At 32.8% G+C, this 22,850-nt stretch overlaps 1 protein-coding gene across 1 annotated transcript in view; it reads left to right on the forward strand.

The window, feature by feature from the left end:
- Positions 1-22,850, forward strand: part of LOC106470574 (zinc finger protein 420-like) — an 80,680-nt gene that overhangs the window by 49,941 nt on the left and 7,889 nt on the right. Inside the window, exons 6-9 of the mRNA XM_022399177.1 lie at positions 8,727-8,743; positions 9,230-9,388; positions 16,662-16,774; positions 17,890-18,082. Coding sequence (XP_022254885.1) covers positions 8,727-8,743; positions 9,230-9,388; positions 16,662-16,774; positions 17,890-18,082 — 482 coding nt within the window. The remainder of the gene's footprint in view (positions 1-8,726; positions 8,744-9,229; positions 9,389-16,661; positions 16,775-17,889; positions 18,083-22,850) is intronic.

A 22,850-nucleotide genomic window follows, 5' to 3' on the forward strand; every position in this document is an offset into this window, starting at 1 on the left:
GGCCTTTGTTGTTTCCAATCATCATCTTATCAAAATCAATTACAAACTTCCTTGGTAATAGATAGTCCAATCCTCATATGCATTGGTCTTCAATGTCAGCCAAGAACACTTTCTGTCTGTTCTTCGTGCCCATAAGCTCGATAGTTACCCACACTGGTCCCCACAACCTTGCAGAATGTCCTGTCACACCACAGAGCTTCTGGTACTCCTTTGTTATCCAGCACCTTGATGCTCACAAGGGTTTGCTGAGATGCAGAATATATGACAAAGTTGCACCTTTGGCCATCCAGCTTCCCTGTCACGTAGACACTATGTGTGCTTGCCATTTTACACTTAGCTGTTGGGACTTTGACGATAGGGGTTGGTGGGCATCCCTCAGCACCAACCACTACTGGTTTCCCGAAGCTGACTTATTGGTGATATTCTTCTTACACTGGCTCCTTATATGTCCTTGCTCTACACAGTTCCAACAACCTTTCTGGGTAGCAGCATTTTCTGCTGTGGCATCTCCCCTGTGTTGAAGTTGCCAGCATTTAGCTCTCTTGTTCCCAGGTTTATTACAGTTTATTATTATTATTTCTGGCCTTGAATCCAGATGAATACCAATCTCTGTACCTCTGTGCTGGGCTTAACGTAGCAATCAAATTCAAGAGCTCTGGCCATTGCATCCTGCATGGTAGAGAGGTGTGCTTACTTCACTTGTATCTTTAGTTGTGGACTGTCCAAGGTATCTACGAACTGATCCCTCAGCAACAACTTGAGGAGATCGGGTGGTGCAGTTGGGTAGGCCTTGTGTGCCATGCTTTCCAAGTCCTGTGCCAGCTCTTGCAGGATCTCCCCTTTAGCATGGACTATCGTCCTAAACCTAGCCCTGTAGACTTCTGACTGATTTTGGGTTCCGTACCTGAGTTCTAGAGCTGCTACCAGTGCTCTATAGTTGTGCCTGTTGTCTGCTGACAACTGTCCAAGTATTTCTAGTGGTTGTCCCTTCAAGCTCGTTGCCAGATATACTGTTTGCTGCTCCTCTGTTCACCCATTCATTTCTGCCAGGAGCTCAAATTGTGCTCTATATGCTTCCAACGGTGCCTTCCCATCGAATTCCTGTGGCTTCCTTCGTACTGGATCACTCCTATTACTGACATTCATATCTGGGATGTGATTTCTAACAGGACTGAAGATGTCTGCATTAGGGTTTAGCTGCGGGGTCTGGAAGGGCTTGCCATTGTCTGGGGCTGATTAAGTCGATGGTTAATGTGTCCTCCTTGTGTAAAATACAATAAATCATTCTTTAATGTATCTAATTCGCTTTTAAATTTACTAATGTTTTCCATTTGTATTTCTTGTTCCAGTTGCCACTGCTGTAGCCTCTCTTCTTGTTTCTTTTCTCGTTCTTCTTGTTTCTTTTCTTTTTCCTCCAACAACTGCTGTAATCTTTCTTCTTGTTTATTTTGCTGTTCGAGCTGCCACTGTTGCAGGTTTTCTTGCAACTTCTGTAATCTCTCTTCTTGTTTCTTTTCTGTTCGAGCTGCCACTGTTGCAGGTTTTCTTGCAACTTCTGTAATCTCTCTTCTTGTTTCTTTTCTCGTTCTTCTTGTTTCTTTCTTTTTCCTCCAACAACTGCTGTAATCTCTCTTCTTGTTTCTTTTGCTGTTCTTGTATTGCTGCCATCAAATCTGCTAAGCTGTAGTTTGATTTTCCGCCTCTCGTTTCCATCTTCTTCTTCTTTTTTTTTCTGTCCCACTCTCTGACACCAATTTGTTATGTCTCCGTTCGTTAGTTAATTTTCCGTAAATTTCGTTCCGACGAAGTTTTAGCGACACAAGTCCTTTCTTAAATAAAACTGGTTTATTCTTTCTGAGTACAACTTTGCAATACATTTAATTTCCACAAACTCTATAATTCACAACGAACGTCTCACGTGCTCAACACATTGTTCCCGTCACTTCTTGGCCGGTCTTATATATACAAGACTACCCCATATCTAGTAGTCTCCGACGCTTCATGAACGTTCTAGCGTGGCGTGTTATTAGGGTCACGTGACCTCCGCTGTCGTAACAATATTAATAATTTTTATGATATTAACTATTTAGGAATTGATAGTTTCGTTTTGAGTTTACTTACTGATCATAAACATTTTTTTCGATTCCAAATTACAGTCTTTACAGTAATGAAGAATATTTTTTAAAACGGGTACGACGTTTCGATCACTAGTGCGATCATTACCAAGTACATAGGTTTTAACTTGAGAATTGATCGCACAAGTGATCAAAACGTCGTACATATTTAAAAATATATTCTTTCTTATTTAAAAGCTGTAATTTTAAATAAAAAATATTTAGAAAATGGTTTGGTTGTTGTCAAGCAGACTTACCGCTGACACATTGGGGAAACTAGTTAGTTAAAGCTTCATGACATTCATCACTTGACTTAAGTAGATGTTTATGTCTGTGGCAGAAATGGTAGTATGTACTCTGTTTTAGTTTCCTTATCATTAATTTTTTCAGTACGTTTAATCTCGATTGGGAACGAATAGTAAGTTTATTTTTTAGTTGAAATTTTCATCATGAAAATTAGATTTTTAGATTGTAAACATTGGCACATTTTTTCAATCAATTCAAACATATGAGTACACAACTACATTGTCATGCCATCGTCAACTACGAAATTATTGTAATCAATAATGTAGGAGATCATTTAATTTTAAATTTAAAATAAAGGAAACGACTATGGACTGTAGTAATAGTATATTCATTTCATGGTGGACGTATTTGAAACATTTTCCATATCTTGCTGACATGATGATTGTGAACAAATAATTTGAAAATTTTAGACATTATTATACTTACATTATTAATAACATAGTTATTGTGTGTGACACTTAAGTTATAGAGATATCTTTCTTGTCAATATTAATATAATAAATTGCAGCTATAAGTATAATGTTGTAAATTAACCGTGAAATTTCACAGTCAATAAACTTTGCCCATAAAATTAGTTTCAGATTCCTTTTATGAAGATTTTTGCATAATTCTAAATAGTGTACACTTGTAATTTATAAAATTACTGGCCTCTGCTACTGGCAATGACAACTCATTCCATAAATTAATGTGACAGAGAAATACAACTGTCTTTTACTGGATTCTGATAAGGTTTTTTCTAAATCTTAAACTTGTGTCCTCTCATCCTGTTGTCTTCAGAATATACCACAAAGAAATCAGAGGCCTTTATCCTATTGATCTTGAGGATAATCTTGTAAATTTTGAACAGTAAAATAATTTCTTCCCCTTCTTTTCTCAAATGAAAATAAGTTATTTTAACCTATCCCTGTAACATAACCTTTTCATCCACACAATCACCCTGAGTCCTCTTCTGAACCTTTTCAATAAGTCAACATACATTCTTAGATAAGGAGATCCAAACTGTGCATAGTATTCCTTGTAAAGGTTAAGTTATTTAATACCCCTTAGTGATGCATTTTTAAGAAGTGAGGCAGTTCTTTATATAAGGGATGAATAAACAGAAGCCTGTTACAACAGAAGACACAAACATGGTAGTGAAAATGTTGAATTAATATGATTTAAAATAATTGATTTCAGGGGTAGAAAGTTTTTAGTCAGCAATTGTTATCATTAGATTTGGCATTATTTATACCATACAATCCAAACTAATGTGCCTAACAAAAGAAATATTACACAATTAGAAATAAAACTGTTAGGTGTAGAACTGGTAGTAGTAGATTTAATTGTAATGAGTAACAGATTTTAGCATTTAGCTTGTGCTGATGAGAAACCATGGGAGGGAAAGAAAACAAAAGGGACAGAATAGTGATAGAAATGAAATATTTAAGCAGGTTACAGTTATAGGTCAGTATTTGATATGCCATGTTGATAGGATAGTCTGTGGGATAAATAGGGAGAAAAGAACTAGCTTATGCTATTCAGTAGCTGGGGTGGAGGACAAAACTGACAGAGCAAGTGATATATAAAAAAAAGGTGTTAGCAATGATACAGTATTTGTTGTGCATTTAGGGAATGGTAAATCAAAGGAGCTAATTGAGAAGTGCAGAAGGTTGATAAAGGCATTTAAAGAAAAGGATGATAACAACTATCAATTTGATAGAAGAAGGAAGCTTTATGAATGGGTGGCTTATATTTATATAGGGTTAGGGTCTGGGTTTTTTTGCAAGGGTTATTAACTCAGATTTTAGGGAAGCTTTAAACTATGACTAGACAGTGATGAGGGCCTGGATAAACTAAATGTAAAGTGTAGAGAAAAGTGAAATTTTGGAACAGAGTACAGCAATAATTTTAAGGGTAGGCTAAATTGTTACTATTGTAATGCTAAAAGTATAAGAAATAAAACAGGTGTCTTTAGAGCACTAGTTGAAATGGAGGTTTAGATATAATGTTATAACTGAAACTTGGTTAAGTGTAAAGGATTTTGATAACAGAAATTTCTTTGAAATACAGGGCTATAGGTTATTTAATAGAGATAGAATAATAAGAAGAGGGAGAGAGTGGCATTATAAGTAAAAAGTGAATTACTTTCTGTTGAAATATAGAATATCAAAGATAGTAGCAAAGAGATTGCATCTATTTGGGTTTCTTTCAGTGGGTATAGGAGGAGAAGGCTTTTGGAATTTGTTTTAAACCACCAAATGAAATTAATGAGAAACTCTACAGGGAGATTAAGTTTTCAGCTGTTAATGAGATCATAATTATTGGAGATTTTAATTTCAGGCATATAGATTGGGAAATATTAAAGACAAATAATGAGCAAGACAGATTTTTAGATACCATTCAGGATGGTTTTCTTCATCAGTTGGGCAGGGAACCTACTAGGAACAATGTTATTTTAGATTTATTATTAACTTCCAATATAGAAATGATTGAGAGGGTGGATAGTGGAGAACATATAAATTCAAGTGATCAGTGCTCATATAGGTTGATGTTTTACTGCATATGGGGGGTCAGGAATAATGAAATTTTGGTTGCAAATATAAAAATAATTTGAAGAGTTGAAATAAGAATTATCCATTTTGAATTTTGCAACTGAATTATATTATTTGGCGAGTTTGGCAAATAAGTTACAGATGATTTTTTATTATAATAAATGCAAGTTAATGCATGTGGTTTATCATAATTTGAATTATATGTAAAGTTTTGATTGGAATAACCTTAACAGTTTTATGGGAAAAAAAGGATCTTTGTGTTCTGCTTTATCAGTCTTATTTTAATCCATTTAATCAATGTGTTGTAGCTAGTGTTGTAGATTGTATCTATAGAAATATTGAACACAAGTATAATTAGGTTATAATTTCATTGTATAGGTCACATTTGAAGTATTATGCTCAGGAAGGACATTGAATTGTTGGAAAATGTTGAGAGGAAGGATAATGAGATGATATCCAGGATGGAAAGGTTGTCATACAAGGACAGGTTAAAATCTCTGAAATAATTTTCTCTCTCAAAAAAAAGAAGAGTTTGAGGGGATCCGACTGAGGTGTTTAAGATTGTTACTCCTTTATCATCCATAGATGTTTTTTTTCAATTACCGTACTTGGAGATGATGTCTAGCATGCGTAAATATATGGGTGGAGATGATAAAGGGTTAAGGGAATTGATAGTATCGATACATCTTTTTCATACTTAATAGTGAGAATGGTAGGACTAAGGGACACGTATATAAATTTTGGCAGGGTAAGACTCATCTTTAGCTAAGTTTTTTATTTTTCTAACAGGCAATTGGCTTTTTTGGGGGCAATGGACTACATGGACTGTTAAGCAGAGCAATTTAATTGATATAATCAATTACCTATGATCAGGAATTACATTGATTAGTGTCATGTAGCCTAATCAATTAACAAAAGCTATGATTAAATTATTCCAACTAGTAATTGAAATTATGTTTAACCCTTTATCATTTCCATCTGTATGCTTATGCATGCTAGACAATATCTCCATCCATACATTTATGCCAAGTACAGTAATAGAAAAAAACATTTCATGGATGATAAAGGGTTAAATTAGTCATCATAAGAATAACCAAGTAATGAAAATTAGGATTTCCTGTTACTACTATTTTGATTATTCCAATTAATCAAAATATTACTGTTATGTTTATTTGTTTTTAATGGTAAAGCTATGTAATGGGCTGTCAGTGCTCTGTCCAATATTAACCTTATCAATTGTTTTTTTCCTTCAAGTTTGAATAGCTTTGGTGATTCAGTGAGATGAGTCATTCAAGGTTCTCAGGTTTGATTTCTCAAACTAGCTAGTTCTGCTTATGTTATGACAAAATTACTAAGGCCATCTTCCATAGTCACTATATATTTTTTTCCTTCTTGAACAACTGACTATGGGGAAGTCAAATGGCTGATAGTGCACGCTGCCAAGTTTTTGTGCTTGTATGTACCATGGTTTGATGAACACTACCAGTGGATTAATTAAATGTAATCCATTAATGAGACCATCAATCAGCAAATACCATTAATTGCCCAGCTCTACCAATATATCTCTTATTGTCCTTAAATTTTATGTTATCAAGATGCTTGACAGTTAGGTTTGATTCCCTGTGTTTTGTGTATAATACTTAAGTTAGGATATCATTTAAAAAAATGATTTACAAGTTGTCAAAAAGATACTTGTACTTGATCTTCTTTAACCAACTTTACGACTAACAAGTTTTTAACAATATTAAGTGAATTTCTTACAGAATTGAAATTGTTTAAATATTGCTTTTGCAAGTTAATAATGATGAAGTGCACATGTTGTTATGGTTCTAGAAATAACATTACCTTCATGATTTATCAACTAATGGTTTCAATTTTAACTAGTAAAAACGAAGTAGGAATTTATATTTTAATTATCATTTTCTAGTTTATAAGCTTCAATTTTGAACCTTGCTAAGAATTGAGAATATTGAAAGTGACAGGTCTTGAGAAGTGGAGCTTAATGAAAAATAGATGTAGCATGATGCTGGGAATGTGACAGGTAGTTAGTTTTATATATTATTTGTATTTTTGTTTAAAATGTTATTTTGTTGCATCACTCAAGTATTCAGTTTTGCTGAAGGAAGATCAGTGATCAATTATACAGAAAGTTTTGATTTGTTATGTTTATTTTAAAGGATTTTTCTTCTGAAATGATAGATTTACCTCTTCACACAGTAGCCATTCCTCATTCATCTTGCTTTTGAGATTTTGTGCATGACACAATCCTTGAGCTGTTTACCACCTAAAACGTGTTATAACATAAACTGTGCTAGTGCATGATGTAATCATCATGCGACAGTAAACCTCCACCAATAGGAGGATGACACATCCTCCATACTCATTAGTCCCAGTGAACACATGCACTTGGCTGTGGATGCAATCAGCCAGGACTGGTCTCATCTTTTTCTGTATGTGTACGTTCTTCTTCTTCTCCCATGTGTCACAACACCCCTTCTCAGGTCTTGTTGAGAGTACTTTTCTGGATGGCTCCATCTTGGATTCCTTTTCTTCACTGACTGGCATTCAGGACACCATTTCCTCTGCCTCCATCTCAGTCACTCTTGCTCCAACCTCATTTATCTAGGAGTGTCATCCTTTCATCTTTGTTTGTAGGATTTATCTGGTCATTTTCTCGCAATAAGAGAAACCAGTTTGAGTGGTCAGGTGTAACTTTGGCATGTATGGCTCCATTTTGGAGTTACAGTAATTGCTTATTCTTGTCAGGAGACTCCTCTTCTTTCTCTGCACTTAATCAATGGACTTGTCGCCCATCCAGATTATCAATTCCTCCCTGGATGGAGATGCTGGATCACATCATGTCATGTCATATATCCTACACTTGACTCACTCTCTGGGTTTTTGCAATTGAAGTGACCCTTCCACCACATCAGTGTGGGATTCTAGTTAATGTGTGCAGAGAAGTAAGCAAGTTTATTTCAGAAGATCACATTTTCCTTACATGAAAATATATTTCCAATAGATACTTACCTCTCTGCACACTTTCCCACTTTTCCTCCACCACCACTTATGCACATTATTCTTGCTTCATCTAAGAATGAAGTTAATTTCAAGTGCATGTTCTTATGGAAATCTATTGTGCATGGAGGATGTCACCTTTTTATTGGTGGAGGGCCATTGTTGCATGATGATTATAACACATGTATTAGGTGGGAGATAGCTCAAGGCTAGTGGCAAAAATAATAGTTTTCTTGTGAAGAGAGGCCAGTATCTATCAGAAATGTATTTCCAAGTGAGGAAAATGTTAACATTTACAAGGGGTAATTTGGCCTGTCAAGGCTAACCTTCTACTACCACTTTATTCTGACCTACATAAAGAAAGCTATTATGTTCAATTTCTCCATTATCTCTACGATAGGCCTTCTAATCCAATTTCTTGTTGAACTCCTTCAATGTTGCAGTTTCTAGCACATCTAAAAGCAAACTTCCTTAGGTTGATTTCTTGAAAAGTAACACTGCCTTAAATTTCTGTCGTCTAGTCTTATTGGCTTCAAACTGATTTTATTACCATACCAAAATGCCTTTTTAATAAGTTGTATTGTGATTTTTGTGCCTTTTTTGAATCATGGCATAATAAGCTTGAATTTTAGGTTCATCTTTTTGGAGTCATTAAAACTTCAAAAGTTAAACTTGATATTTTAAAGTGAAATAATTGAAGAGTTTAGTATATCAGTTGTATTAATATGATCATGCTGTATTATTTTTTTTATTATAGGTATAGCTTTTCACAAGGTAAAACTCCATTTTACATTTATTGTGTTTTTAAAGCCATAGGCACAAGGCTACCGAAGTGATTAAACAGTTTTATAACTTATTCATTAACCCCCATTGTTTAGTACTTGATACTTACCTGTGTTACAAACAATAGTACCCCCCAAAATGCTTAAAACTGCAATATGTCTTTTCAAAATATATATATATACCACAATTCTTCAAATGAATAACACCTTTCTCAGCCTTGCATCTGTAACTTTGAAGCACATGAAGATCGCCTTGTATGGTTATTGATTACATCACTTATGTTTCAAATGAGTTAGTTTTTGAAAAATAATATTGATTATAACATCATTTAAATATATAAAATCATGTATCTTTTATTCCTTACATTGAAGTTGTCAAGATAATGAAAGTTTGAAGTTTGCTTTGTTTGAAATATTTGTGATGTTAACAACTTTTTAGAAGGGTTCAGTTTCTGATATATTACTTATTTTCTCATAGTCAAGCTGCAATCTTCAGATAAGAATATAAAGGGTGACACTGATTTAACCATGGAAGTATTAAGTACAAACTTCGGACCATTTTCCAATGATGAACAGAATGCTTTGTTGGATTTTAAATTGCTGATTAGTCAAGAAAAAATTACAAAAACATCTAGAAGTAAGTGGCATTTTTATAACTCAACAGTAGGATATTTTTTTTCTTGCCACATTCCTGGTTATTCATAACTGATTTGGAAAGTCATTTAATACAGAGTAAAACCATTTGCTCTCATGATTCATAGGTGCCTAACAGTTATATTATCAGGGTGCTTTTAGTTGCTTTTTAATTTGTGTTTGTGGCAAAGAAAAACCTAATGACACAAATCCAAAAGAGACTGAACTGTAATTGATTTTATTTTTTAACCAAAATTATGATTTAATTGCTGTTTGTTGATAACCCATGCATTCACAACTGTTAAATTTTGTGATAGAATAAATTGTTCCCATTTTTAGATTTCACTACTCCCCAACATAAAGGTTGTTGATGGCTTAGGTTTTTACTGTGTTGCCAATTATAAAATTGTTTATGACAATACTCTGTGTCATGTATAGATTTAAGATATTCAAACTATCTAACATATTAATTGATATACTACAATACAGTTAACTCTTACCAACTAGCAGGACCCTTTACTCAAAGTGAACACCTGTAACAAATAACAAGTTTCATATGTGTCAGTCTTTTTCAGTACATTAAACTGTGAGATAAGGAGGAACATTTGCATAGGAAAATTATACAATGTGTTTTCTTTGGTAAAAATAAGACAGTGACAAGATTTTAGAAAATGTAGGGAAAATGATTTAATACTGTTTTCTTTCTTGTTTTGTTACAAAGTTTTATCAACAATGTTTCATTTTTTTTCATAATCAAACAGCCTTATACATTCAGTGGTGTTTCTGTGTCAGCAATTTTAAGTAATGCTTTCACTATGATTATGTCCTTCAACACAGTTAACCCTTATCAACCAACTTATGGCCTCTACTTGATAATTGAAAATCTGAACAAGTAACATGTTCCACATGGGTTTGTCTTTTTTAGTACAGTAAACTGAAATATATAAGAATGTTTGTATTTAGAAATGCCTCAGGCTCTGTTCTTACTAAACATATATTAAATATACACTATGCATTCTTAGAAAAAATCAATAAAAATGTGAAAGAGGTTCAGAATATTTTCTTACTTATTTTTTATACTGTTGCATCAGCATTTTTTTCTTGTTACAGTCAAATAACGTGTATGTTTGATTATGTTTTTGTGTCAACAATTTAAGTAATGGTATTACAGTAATAATATCATCAAATTTAGGTGGAGCTTTGTCTAACATATAAAATGTGAAATGGAACAAACATAGAAATAATGTAAGTTGTGTAATAAAGGCTAAATGGTCATAAATAAACACAAATTAGGATATACAGAAAGCATGACCACTTGGTCCTTTGATGCTGTCCTTGCACACAAACACACCTTTGAGAAATGTAAAAATTTAAACCCCACCCTTTATTTTTCAGGAATTATTCAATTTCCATCCTTAATTCCTTTAACATGCTTGCTTTTAGTTCTTAGAAGAACAACTTATTCCATAAGCCAATCATCTTCTTAGAAAATATAACTTTTAACCTTTTTATAGAGTTACAATCAAAATTTAACTAAATAGCTTTATTATCGATGAATGGCAATAAATCTGGTATCAAACATACTTTATAATTCAAATTTTGATATTTAAGGTTTAATTTCTAAAGGAAATATTTTAAAAAATTCTCAATCCTCACTCTTCTGTCACATGACACGTCAGCACTCTGATCTCTCTTAAACAGTAAAACTACTACAGTGCCTAAACAATTAGAAACACAAACTGCACTACTGTACATATTTACAAGGAATAATATATACTACTAATTATAATTACTAAATATTAATTTCTTGATTTGCTGAGATATCAATAAATTTGTAAAACCAACCAGAGAAGCACCCTCCCATCTTTTCATGCATTTGAAGCCATTTACGTACATCTATATTTGTAATAGACATACTTATAAGCAATAGGAATAACATCTTCTGAACTACATAAAATGCTTCAAGAAGTAATGATATTTTTAAAACCATTTATAGCTTAGTTAGAAAGCCATATAAATTATAGTAGTTTTGGGACATTGTTTTCTAGTGCCTAATGTATTATTTGTTTTCTGAAATGTATATTTGAAAGCTACATGAAATATATTTTGGAAAACCAACAGAGTGAACAAAGAGTTGAGTTACTGGAGCACAGCATCCAAGTGCAAATGGCCTGAATGCCTAACATAAGTGTAAAATTATTTTTTAAGCATAATTTTTAATGAAAGTAACTAAGATGTAAAAAATTAGAAACTTATTAGGTTAGATTAATTTATATAAGAAAAATATTTCTCCTTAAGGAAAGCACCAAGCTGCTACTGCATGACGTTACTTGATAGTTTGTTTATTGTAAGATCCCATCAGGTGATGTATTGCTTTGTTACTCTAGTTAGACAAGGTTCAAAAAGCAGTAAAACAATAAAATTCAATGAAAGCAGAAGTCTCTTTGTGTCAACATTGTTGATATTTTGACTTCTTATGAGTTTGCCATCATTTTTTGTCTCATTTGTCTAGTCTTCTTGCCATGTTCTATTCAATAACTCAATTATTGTTTCTACCCTCAACTGACAGGGAAGTACTTGCTCCCAGGATCTCTGTTACATTACTCTAGATTTTCTCTGTTGGGCCAACAACCACCACATTCAGTTGTCTGCTTATCATGTCCCAGACTAACTATCTCACCTAGAGCAGATCTTTCTCAGATACTGGTCTCTATATCCTCTGGCATTTTCAGTGGATTTGCTGCCACTTTGGGAGTCCTTTCATTGTTGCCTTAATGGCTCCCCTCAACATTTAGTTTCCACTCTTTTGGTCTCTATTCCTGGACTCTGTAGCTCTAGTGTTGAATACTTTTATTCTTGTTTGGTCCGCTCATTTTTGTATGCCTATCTTCCTCTTTGACTTCTTTCCATTTCTACTATTGCCTATTACAGAATGATTTTGTACACAACCTTCCACCTCTTCCCTGGCCATTGTTTGTTTCTTTCTTTGGTTCCTATGGATCTCATTCAAGCCTTTTCCATCAGTCATCCCCCTCATCCACTTCCTCTTCCTGAGTGAAACCTCTGTTTAGTTCTCTGGGATCTTCCATATTCCTATTTTAAACCACTGGCTCCATGTACCATCTTTCTTTCAAGACATATTTTTATCTTTTTCTTGCTTGCAGTAGATATTTCTCTGACATTTTCCCTTATATGCCACCTGAACTCTTTATCACAGAGATAGGTTAATTTTTATTCATGGACCACTCCTTCCTAGTTAAGCCTTGGAAAGCATGAGAGTGTGAGTGGATGTTTTCTCCAATCGTATTTCCTTCCATTTCTTCTCTGTATAGTTGTTCTGACCCTGATTGTCTCCTTTTTCCTGTTCAGGTCCTACTGCTCAAGTATGTGGCAGTTGACATATTTTATTTTTATGGGACTCCTCTTCTTCTCCTGACTTGTCCCCTACACTTTCACTGATTAAGTTAAACAACTTTTCCAGCTTGTTTATTCATCCATGGGAGAAAACTTCTTTTGACTTTTTCATATCACCTTCCACCAAGGTTATCATCTCATGTCTTCTCTTGCTTCTTACCATCAACATCCCCTAGATGAAATCTTGCAAGCATGGTGTGGATGACTCCTGACACATTTTTGTCTCAATACTTATAAGATAATCTAGCTTCATCTGCCTCTAGGTTTTGTTTCTCTCCATTTCATTTGCCATTCTCCAGTCTCCCCATCTTTCTCATCACCATTATTATGTCTCTGTGTCTATATACTGGAGATGATAGAACCTACTATGTGGCCAGTGATGCCTCATAGGGAATACTTCTCTATCCTAAAATCTATATCATGTGGGAGGTATCAGAAAGTGTTACGGCCATCTGCCTCTGTTCAGTGCTCACTGTTGAGATTGAGTTTTCTGCAAAAGTGATTTGATAGTGTGTGTTTGTGTATTTTACCTTCTAAATAGTTCTTCTTGAAGAAAAACAAGACAACACCAGATGTTAGCCTGCTCTCACATGTGGCTAGCACCAGCGGTCCTTATTTTTGTTAACACATAGCACAGTCTATCAGTCTGGAAATTTTTGCAGATTATAGAAAGTTTTTGTTTGATCATGCACTTCTCTGCTTTTTTCACCTATGTGGATTTCCCTCTCCTCCACTTTTTTTTTCTATTGGAGTAACAGAAGAGATCTTGTTTTACCAGTCCCAAGACACTAGAGAGTTCCCCTTTGGGTCAGTTTAGCCCCACTGGTGTGAGACTGAGTGGGTGCATCCCTTGATGGAAAGTACTGATTGGAGATTTACCCATAGTAAAAGCTACTATACCCTGATAATCAGATCATTCCTGGTGGTTATTCCAAATTAATGGGTCTTGTGTTCTCTTTGGGATGCAAGTGATATAATGGCTGTTGAAATCTTCCATACTGATACATATGTGACACTTTAGGACCATACAGCTGGTTCTTTTGGCAGCACATTTTCCTCTACCACCTTTACTAGGCAAATTGTATTCCTTGCTTGTGGAGGATGTGATCTCCCACTCAGTGATGCACCACTATGTTTCCCTCACTTAGATGACACACTCCATGAGTTTTCACCTTCTGATGCTATAATTTCAGAAAGGAGCTCATTTCTTTAATTTCTTTATCAACAGTGGTCCCTCCACCACCTTATCAATGTGGGATTTTTGTTGTTTATTCTGTGGAGAGGTAAGTAGCATTTCTGAAGTTAATATTTTCCTTATCTGAAAATGCATTTAATCTAGATACCTTGCCAAAAAACCTTACACTTCCCCACTTTCAGTTTTTCTTTTACATTGGAATGTTACTACTCTTGATTTACTGGAGGATGTATTGCTCTCCTGTTGGTGTAGGACTATAGTCTAATTACGATTACGGTACACATTAGTCTCTTGATGGGACAGTGGTAAGTCTACAGATTTACAATGCTAAAATCAGGGATTCAGTTCCTCTCGGTTGACACAACAGATGGCCCAATGTGGCTTTGCTATTAAAAACACACACACAGCATGCATTAACATGTGTTGGGGTTGGAGTTTTGTTTAAGGTTGCATATGATAAAATCTTTACAGGAGTGGCATGAGGTAATAGCTGCTTTTTCTGTGGAGAGATATTTATCTGAAATACATTTTGAGGTAAGGAAAATTTTAACTTTACTAATTGTGTCTTCACAAAATTTGGCAAGCTTTTAGTAAACATTACAAGTCTGTTGTACATAAAATAGCTGATTGTTTTAAGAATTATTTGTATGAAAGATTTATTGAAATGTTTGAAATTTTTATCGAATCTAAGTGAAAGATGATTTTCATGCTAAGAATAAAAATACTTGTATGCATTTTACAGTTTTCATATTTCATTTGCATAACCTCTAGAACCACCTCATAAATAAAAAGAAAAAAGGTTTTTATTTTTGTTTATAAAATTTTGTATTTTGTCTCTTATTTTTTCTACACCGACACTAACAGCATATTAGATTTTCGAATCTGTAGATCATCATTATACTGTTTAAAAATAAGAAATGAAATAAGTAATACTACTCATTTGTCTGAACAGACTTGTTTATTCTTCAGAAATATTCAAATTACTTATCTTTAAGTTTCAACTGTTAAACTTTTAATGTGTGTTTTCTTTTATGGTTTTATTACAATACTTTTACCCACTGGAGCAGTAAACCTTCTGTCCACAAAGCAATAAACTACAGCAGTAACCAGTAGCTGTTTCCAGTGCTGGTAATATGAAGAAGCAAGTAAAATGTGACTTGTGTATTGGTTAGCTCTAGCTTGGGTAATTTTTGACATTTTATTTACTCAAGTTTTTTTATGCTAAGCTGAGAATAAGAAAAATATAGAGAATTTTTTAAGTATTTTTGAAATTAAGAAGTTAAAACTTAAATAACTTAAAACTTTGAATTATAAATTGTTCTTTGCTGCAGAGTTTAATGGCATACATCAATAATAAAGTTGTTTAATTAAATTTTGAATGATGTGCAAAAGAGCAATACTTGGATGTGAGGGATAATACCACCTGTACAGAGATGGATTCAAATAAATTATTTTAAAACAATATCAGAGTCTTCCTTAATGTTACACCTCATCTCACCTCATGTAGTTTTTCTCTATCTGATAACCATACATCTTGAAACTAGCCCTGCATCATAGTTTCTATTGCAAAAGACTCCAGTATAAGGTTTTCGTATCTAAAGTGCACACCCTTTCCTAGCATTTTTCTTTAATACATCTAATCTATGGGGATGACTTTTCCAGCACCCATTTCAACAATCTGATTACACAGACCTACATAGTTGTTCTGTTTGGCTATTGGACCGGAATGTCTTCATATGAAATATCCATTTCATTTTCCAGTTGCTTGAGGCATGCAATGGTTGAACAGCTATCTCATGGAAGCAACTTGTCTACACATGACTTGTGTTTCTTTTCTAGATGGTGATCTGAGATTCTTCTTTATTATGTTGTGTACTATTGCCTGGAGCACTTGGAATATCTTTGCCATTGACATTTGAGTTCATAGCTTTTCACCTGTTTCAAGATACCCACTATTGTTATCACTGCTGGAGTACAACTTATTGCAGATCTCTTTTTGGATAGTCCTAATTCTCCAAGATTATCCATCTTCTTTTTGTTTCTAATGTCATTAAGTACAAAGGATATCCCCATCTTGGAAAATCTACATGCCAGATCTTGACACATCTTTATAATCTCTGTGGATGAATATTTTGTATTAGAAAGGGCTGTTAGATACATTTCTCGAAGCAGTCAATTTTTTGTTAGCATCACAATGCCTGAGAAATGCCAGAATGTTGAATGTGTTAAACTATAGTTCTGATACACTCTGTTCCACCATAACTTTATATATCTGTTGTGGCTATCATGTGACTTGTTGATGAGTATTCAAAGTCATTTTAATATAACGTACTCAAACCTGATAAGTTTCTCCATTAATCCAGGCAATATCTGGCCAGCTAATTATTTCAAATAAAAAATGGTGGTGTTTTATTAATTTTATGTGAGAAAGTATGAGACAGTAGAAATTATATAAGTGGTGTAAGGACAAATGGATAAAACACCCACAAAACTGTTTATAGTTTTTATATCTTACTTAATATTATTGCAATGAATGTGAAAAGTGTTATTTGTCTAACACGAGGTCTTACACTGGATAGCATTGATATTTTGTTCCCTAGAAAAACTATAGATTAAGTATATTTAAGTTTGTTGTTACAGATAAATATACTATTTATATTATTTATGGCTCTAGCATCAGAAGAAGTTGCTTTATTAAAAGAAGGCTCCTTTCATTCTGAGTTTCACATGATAAAAAAGGAACATGAAGAATACTGTGATGAAGTAACAGAGGAGACAAAGGTAATTTGTAAAAAAAGAGATATACCTTTTGTCAGAAATTTGACAATTTATTATATTATTATTATTTCTCCAGTTGTCAAAATAAAAAGGTTTTTAGTTATCTCTTAATAGTATAAATATATACTTTTTTTGTTGTTGGGCTTAGGATTCTTCTACAGTAGGTGTCTGTGACTTGTTAGTGATAAATAAACAGCACGCACTTCACTTGTTTTCAAAATAATATATATATTCAGAACAAGTTAACGTATGTACAATAAATTTTTCAACCCTATAAATATTATAGGCATATCATAAATACTATATATTAGTTCTCTCCTTCTTGTCAAATATCCACTTAGACCTATTCAATTACTTTAGAATTTCCCTTGACAAGCTGAGCTATCTTCTCTATTTCTATCACACAAGTATTCTCTGTGTGATTCACAATTGTGGCATGAGTTACCATGATCATTTGGTCTTCTTTCTTCTGAAGATCCTCTGTTCCTTTTTTCAAAGTGCACTCAGGCTGATTCAATTACTTTAGAACCACACTTTGATGGAATAAAATTATTTTTCTTATCTCCTTTTCTGCTGGTAGTTTCACTCTAACATATTAAACATTAGGCCTATGTCAATTGTTAGGCCAGTCTCACGCTATTTATATATATTTATTACTTAATCGTCTGTCCACCTTCTATATTCTCGATGTCAGTATATTGTACATGATGTTTGATATTCTCAACATCAATGAATTATTAACAAAACATTCTACAATCATTTGCTTTTTACTCTTCTTATAACAAAAATTAAACAGTAATAAAATATTCACTCACAAAAATAAATTAATCAATAATATCTAAACCAAACAGTCTTTTATATCATGACACCTTTATAACTTTGTTAGAGCTAAATGACTATATATCTTAGAGAAGCATTTAGAATTGTATTGTACTTGTAATGATACTTTCTGGACTTCATTTCAGTAAAAATAATTCCTACTGTCATATAATTTCTCACATAAAATACCACCATTTTAATTTGTAATAATTAGCTGGCCTGATATTGCTTGGTTTTTGGGGAGGAACTTATCAGATATTGATGTGAGTCTTGTGTTGTCGAGCCTTTTTTTTTTTCAGAATATTCTTATCAGGCTGAAAAATGAACAGTCTGATGATTTCCCACAAGATGGTATTATATCCAAGTTCAGTGAGAGTGATGATGATGATGATCGAGTTTGTTCAAAACTTAATCTTCTAAGTATGAGGAAAGGAAATGAAAGACTTAAACAAGAGTTGCTACAAGTTAATTCAGGGTTAGAAACAACACTGGGTGAGTACAATCTTTTCACAAGATGTATATTCATTAACAATATAGTAGTAAACATGTTGAGAGAAATGTGACAGTTTCTCAGTGAGTGAGGTTTTCAGAATGTTATCTGTAAAATACAAAAATAACTCAAGGGATACATCTAAAATGATAACTATTTGTTGATAATGCCGCTTGAGATTCTTATGGTATAAATTTTGCATCACTTTTATAAGAAATCCGAAAAAAATTGTTGGACTATATTGATTAGAAAATCAGATCATCAAAATGATAAGAGAGTTTATGTTCATACACTGATCTTCCTCACTACCCTGAATAAAATAAGCTGCATATAAAGGAAATAAGTTTTGATGTTTGTTTCAACTTGTTGAACCTAAGCATATTGTACATGTACCTTATTTTATGTAATGATATTAAGCAAATATCAGAATAAAGATACCGTCTAACATCTTCCTAATTTCTAGTCACTTCTCAATGCGTGAGTTGTTGAATATACTTTAATGAGGATTGTTGGGTTGAGGAACATTATATCTTAATGTAGAAACTTGGGTTGGGGAACAAATTGACTAATCCCATATCTGGTGCTAAACATATTGCTATTTGTTATAATTTTGTATTTACTACATGTATCTTCATATAAGTTGGAAAGCTTTTGTTGTACACAAATAATCAAATTTTTAATAAAGTATTTTTCTAAATATTTGTGTGTGAATTTCCAAAGCCTTTATTGAGTAGGTCAGAGTAAAAGGTGATTTTCATGCTAAGAAAAAAAAAATTCGTCTTTTAATCTTACATTTTTCATATTTCAATTGCATAACCTCTAGAACCTCCTAAATAAATGTTAAAGCTTTGGTAAAACTGTACTTTATCACTTATTTTCTCCACTGTAACCTCAGCAAAATCACCAATGAAAAGTTGAAAAACTATGAAATAAGATGAATAATACCATCTTTTCCTGTACACTGACTCTAGTATTTTTCAGAAAGATCCAAATTAATTATCTTGACAGCTTCAACTTCAAATATTTTTCTCATCTGTTTTTTTTATTTTATAGTTTTATTGCTGTACTTTGAAGTGACTACTATAGCACTTCTGCTCATAATAAGCAATAAATTACTGTGGGAACCCATTAGCTGTTTCTCATAGAGCTAATATAAAACCACATGATAATGAGATGTCCTGTTACACATGCTCAAAGTAGTGTAATTGTAGATGTGTTATTTTACTAAGTTCTGTTAGGCTAAGCTGATAAGTTTATAATTTTTACATTGTAGTTAATTTTGTTAAAATATAATAATAAATAAAAAGTATTAAAAAACTAGGATTTACAGTATTCACTGCAAATTTAATGCAGTTTGCACTCAGGTAAACATTCTTCCATAAGCCTTCTTGAATTTCACAAAATTGGATGTCATAATCTTTTACAGTGTTACATTCAAAATTTAATTAACCTTATTATCACTGTCTGTCAGTAAACTTGCCATGAAACATAGGTAATAATTGAAATTTTAATATTATGTATGTTTTACCTTCTTAATTTTAAAAAGGAAAATTACAAAAATCTCTATTTTAATGTTTCTGTGTCAGGTGACACATCTGAATTGTGATTTCTCCACTTCAGAATCTTCCAACTTCAAAAATAGGCTGCCACAGTTTCCAACCAATCAGAAACACAAACTAATCATAATAATAAACAAGAATCTAAAATAACTACTCCCATCATCTTAATTTGCTGCCCTAACAATACATTTCTCAAACATATAATATAGATTAGCATACGGCCCGTCAAAAATAACGGGGTAAGTTCTACAACTTACCCCATAGTATACCCTAACCTCACATTTTATAGCTAACTCAAATAAATAAATTTTGTGAAATCAAGCTTGACCAACAAAGAGGCAGAAAAGTGCAATCAAGGCAGTCAAACATTGGTAAATTCCTTTGTGAGCCAATCAAAATTAAGAACATTCATGAAATGAATTTGTGGCATATTTGTAAAATAATTACAGAGGCCTGAGAATTTAAATGCCATAAAAGTTGTTTTGGTTTTAATAATGGATTTAAAAATTATGCAGATTTAAAAATTAATATTCATTTTTGTCTATCATGTAAGGATTTTTTACAATTCATGAAGAAAAACTCTTACTTAGATCAAATTATTATTTCATTTACCACAATAAACATTTTTTATTATCATGTTTGTGAACAAAAAATACAAAGAAACTGAAGAAAAGGGAAGAACATTGATGTCAAACGAGTATGCATCCTCATTCATCATGATTTTTTTTGTGTGAAATCTATGTCTTTTAGTCTCAAAACTATGTGTTGTGGTCTTTCTTTTATGTATTGCTTCTGGAGCATCTCATTTCAATGACCAGCAGTAATCAGCCATCATGCTGATGTTCCACCTTCTCTGATACCTCCTGGACATTTCCCTGATGTCTTGATGAAACCTTTCCCCTAGTTCTTTGCTGACAGCAATGAGATTTTCAGGGAAATAGTCAATATGTGAGTGTAAGAAATGAACTTTCAAGCTCATATTACAACCCAACTCTTTGAATTTATCAAGAATGTTACTGACAATATTTTTGTAGTTTGGGTTCTTGTTGTTTCCTAAACATTTGTCAATAACATCTTTAAAGGCAATCCACACTTCTTTTTCAACTTTCCTCATTGTCCTTTCGAACTGTTAATTTGAAGTCAATTTCCTAATTTGAGACCCAACAAAAATCCATTTTTTAAGTTTTGATTCTGAAAGAGCTAGGAATTGCCCACAAAGATACTTGAAACAGTTGCCATCTTTGTCTAAGGCCTTTACAAACTGCTTCATCAAGTCCCGTTTTGTCTGAAGTGAAGGTAATAAGACTTTCTTTGTGTCAACCAAACTTTCACGTTCAGTGTTTTTTTATCTTGGTATCAGGCTGACTCTGCATGGCCATTGCTTCTTTATCCAATGCTGATTTCATGCTCTACTGTCCCATTCACATAAAAAACATGGAAACTTTGTATAACTGGATTGTTGATCCAACAACATACAAAGGACGTTTAAATAGCCAATCATGTTCTTTGTATTTGACCTTATTAAGAAGAAATTCGAGATTTTCATATGTTTCCTTCAAGTGAACCGAATGAGCAATAGGAACAGATGCATATATGTTGCCATTTGTAGACTTTAGACCATTTAGACTTCTTTTTGGAGGAATCAATGAATAGTTGCCACTTCACTTGATTAATAGACTGCAGCTCCTATTATTAATTTTGATTAATATCATTAATAATTTTGAAATTTATGAACATAGATTTATTTAAAAAAATACAAATGTGTAATCAACATATCTTCTGTAGTATGAATGTTTAAATTGTTAACGCCAATTTTCTAACCACCTTTTTTTCATGATAACCCTCTCCAAACGGGTCATGGGTGAAAGGTCATATCGTCACGTTTGTTGACTCACATTACAAATTTTATTGACCTACTATTTCATGAATGTATGTCAATAAGTTTGGTATCAAACTGTAGATTATAATTCAAGTTTTAGTATAGAACATTACTCAATTTAAACATAGTTAAACATAGTTTTTTGTGTCATGCGGTGTGTTGAATGCAGCACTGGTTCAAATTAGATGTTTCTGATGTCAAAATACTATATCTATTGTTTCGTATGAATTAGGAACTCAAATTACTGATATTGACAAGTTAGAATATAAAATAAGAACCTCTTATCTTTTCTATTTGGTATTACTCATGTAATGAATCCAACACAATGGCACCCCACCCATCTCTTTCCATTTTTGGAAATACTTGCTTACGTACACCTACTTCTGTCTATGACATGTGATTAACCAATCAAAAACTCAGAATGTCCCCCTAGTGGCTTTGTTAACCATTTTAAAGTTTTTGGATTCCATCTCTTTCTTTCAAACCAAGATTTTAAGGAGGTAGGTTGTGTTTTTAGTCTGCTCAAAATTTCATATTTTTTTAGACTGAAATACAGCTTAGTTACTAAGCTTGATGAATTACAGTGGAATTTATGGTATTGATATAGTAATTTGTGTATTAATGGTTATTCAACTGTATATATAAAACCTAAAAAAATATTTTTTTATTCTCCATGTGTGAAATTTTAAAAGTCTTAGCAACCTACATCAAGCAGCAACTGGGTACAAAGGTCGTAACTAGAAGATAATTATTTGCTTTACTTTTTATTTACTTTTCTCTGTTTTAAGTAAAAAAAAGCTTAACTAATTTGTAAAATAGCAATAATCTATATACGTATATGATGTATAGTACTTGAAATGTCACTGTATTTTACAAAATACTAGTCGACTAAAACACAGCCAAGACAAGTTACTTTGTACAAACCAAAGGTCAGTTTTATGTTATTTGATACAGTAACATGAGTGCACGTGAGTCACGTCATTGTAACTTCTGTATTGTTTGCCAGGCATGGCTAAAAGGCCAATATAATAAAAATAATAAATATATATTAATGTATAACGTTATGCGATTTATGTTATTTAGTCTAAACATTTATATTTTCGTGTTATAATTTGTGTTAATTCTAGAATGAAAGAGGCATACTTTATATTTATTTCCTAATTTTTTATGGTGGTTGTGAGATCAGTCAAATCTACCAAACCTGTACAGAGATTAATTACTGAAAATAACAGATACAATATAAAGTTTTTTGTTAAGAAACGTTTGATAACTATCTCAACATTATAAAGAAATTTTAAAATTTTCTGATGCATAAAAGTCAACATTATAAAG

Source organism: Limulus polyphemus, unplaced genomic scaffold (assembly GCF_000517525.1).
Source record: "Limulus polyphemus unplaced genomic scaffold, Limulus_polyphemus-2.1.2 Scaffold4092, whole genome shotgun sequence".
NCBI lineage: Eukaryota > Metazoa > Arthropoda > Merostomata > Xiphosura > Limulidae > Limulus > Limulus polyphemus.